At 38.8% G+C, this 557-nt stretch overlaps 1 protein-coding gene across 1 annotated transcript in view; it reads right to left on the reverse strand.

Moving 5' to 3' along the window:
• LOC106531620 (AF4/FMR2 family member 2) overlaps window positions 1–557 on the reverse strand; it is a gene marked incomplete at both ends in the record, with an annotated part of 39,926 nt that continues 39,369 nt past the window's right edge. The window contains 1 exon segment of the mRNA XM_014027527.1: window positions 1–94. Within this exon segment, the coding sequence (XP_013882981.1) occupies window positions 1–94 (94 nt within the window).

Raw genomic sequence — 557 nt, forward strand, 5'->3', positions numbered from 1 at the left:
CTTGAAGTACTCCAGGAGCGAGCGTGAGTACTTGACAGCGTGGTCTTTCTTCAGGTGAAACATCCTCAGGTACAGCAGAGACAGACAGCGGTTGCTACAGAAGAAGGCAGATGAGTCGTGTTAAAGCACCGACCTTAATGTTTAGGTTCATGGTGTCCACGCAGGACTTCAAACTGGACTGAATGTAGGAAACACTTTACTAATGTCTTGTTTTTTTTAACTTAGAACTAAATTAATTACAACAAATTGTCACAAAAACGTGAGTTTTAATTTAGAAATGAGTTACCCAGTAAAAATACGCCTTCATATTCAGGGAGTTTTAACAGCTGATTGAGCTGACTTCCTCTCAGCTGTTAGTTTATCCATAAACCCATGAGTCAGTGATCACTTCAGATCTGTGTGAGGCTGACAGCTTCCAGTCTCCACTGTTTATTTGTTATTAGACATACTTACTGCCAAGTTCTCAGTTAAAGAGTAACTTACCCCAAAATTAACTTTTTTTAGCTGATAAACTGTCTAGAATGTGTCTAAAATGTTATATAGTACTGTTTCTGTGC

Source organism: Austrofundulus limnaeus, unplaced genomic scaffold (genome assembly GCF_001266775.1).
Source record: "Austrofundulus limnaeus strain Quisiro unplaced genomic scaffold, Austrofundulus_limnaeus-1.0 Scaffold658, whole genome shotgun sequence".
Taxonomy (NCBI): domain Eukaryota; kingdom Metazoa; phylum Chordata; class Actinopteri; order Cyprinodontiformes; family Rivulidae; genus Austrofundulus; species Austrofundulus limnaeus.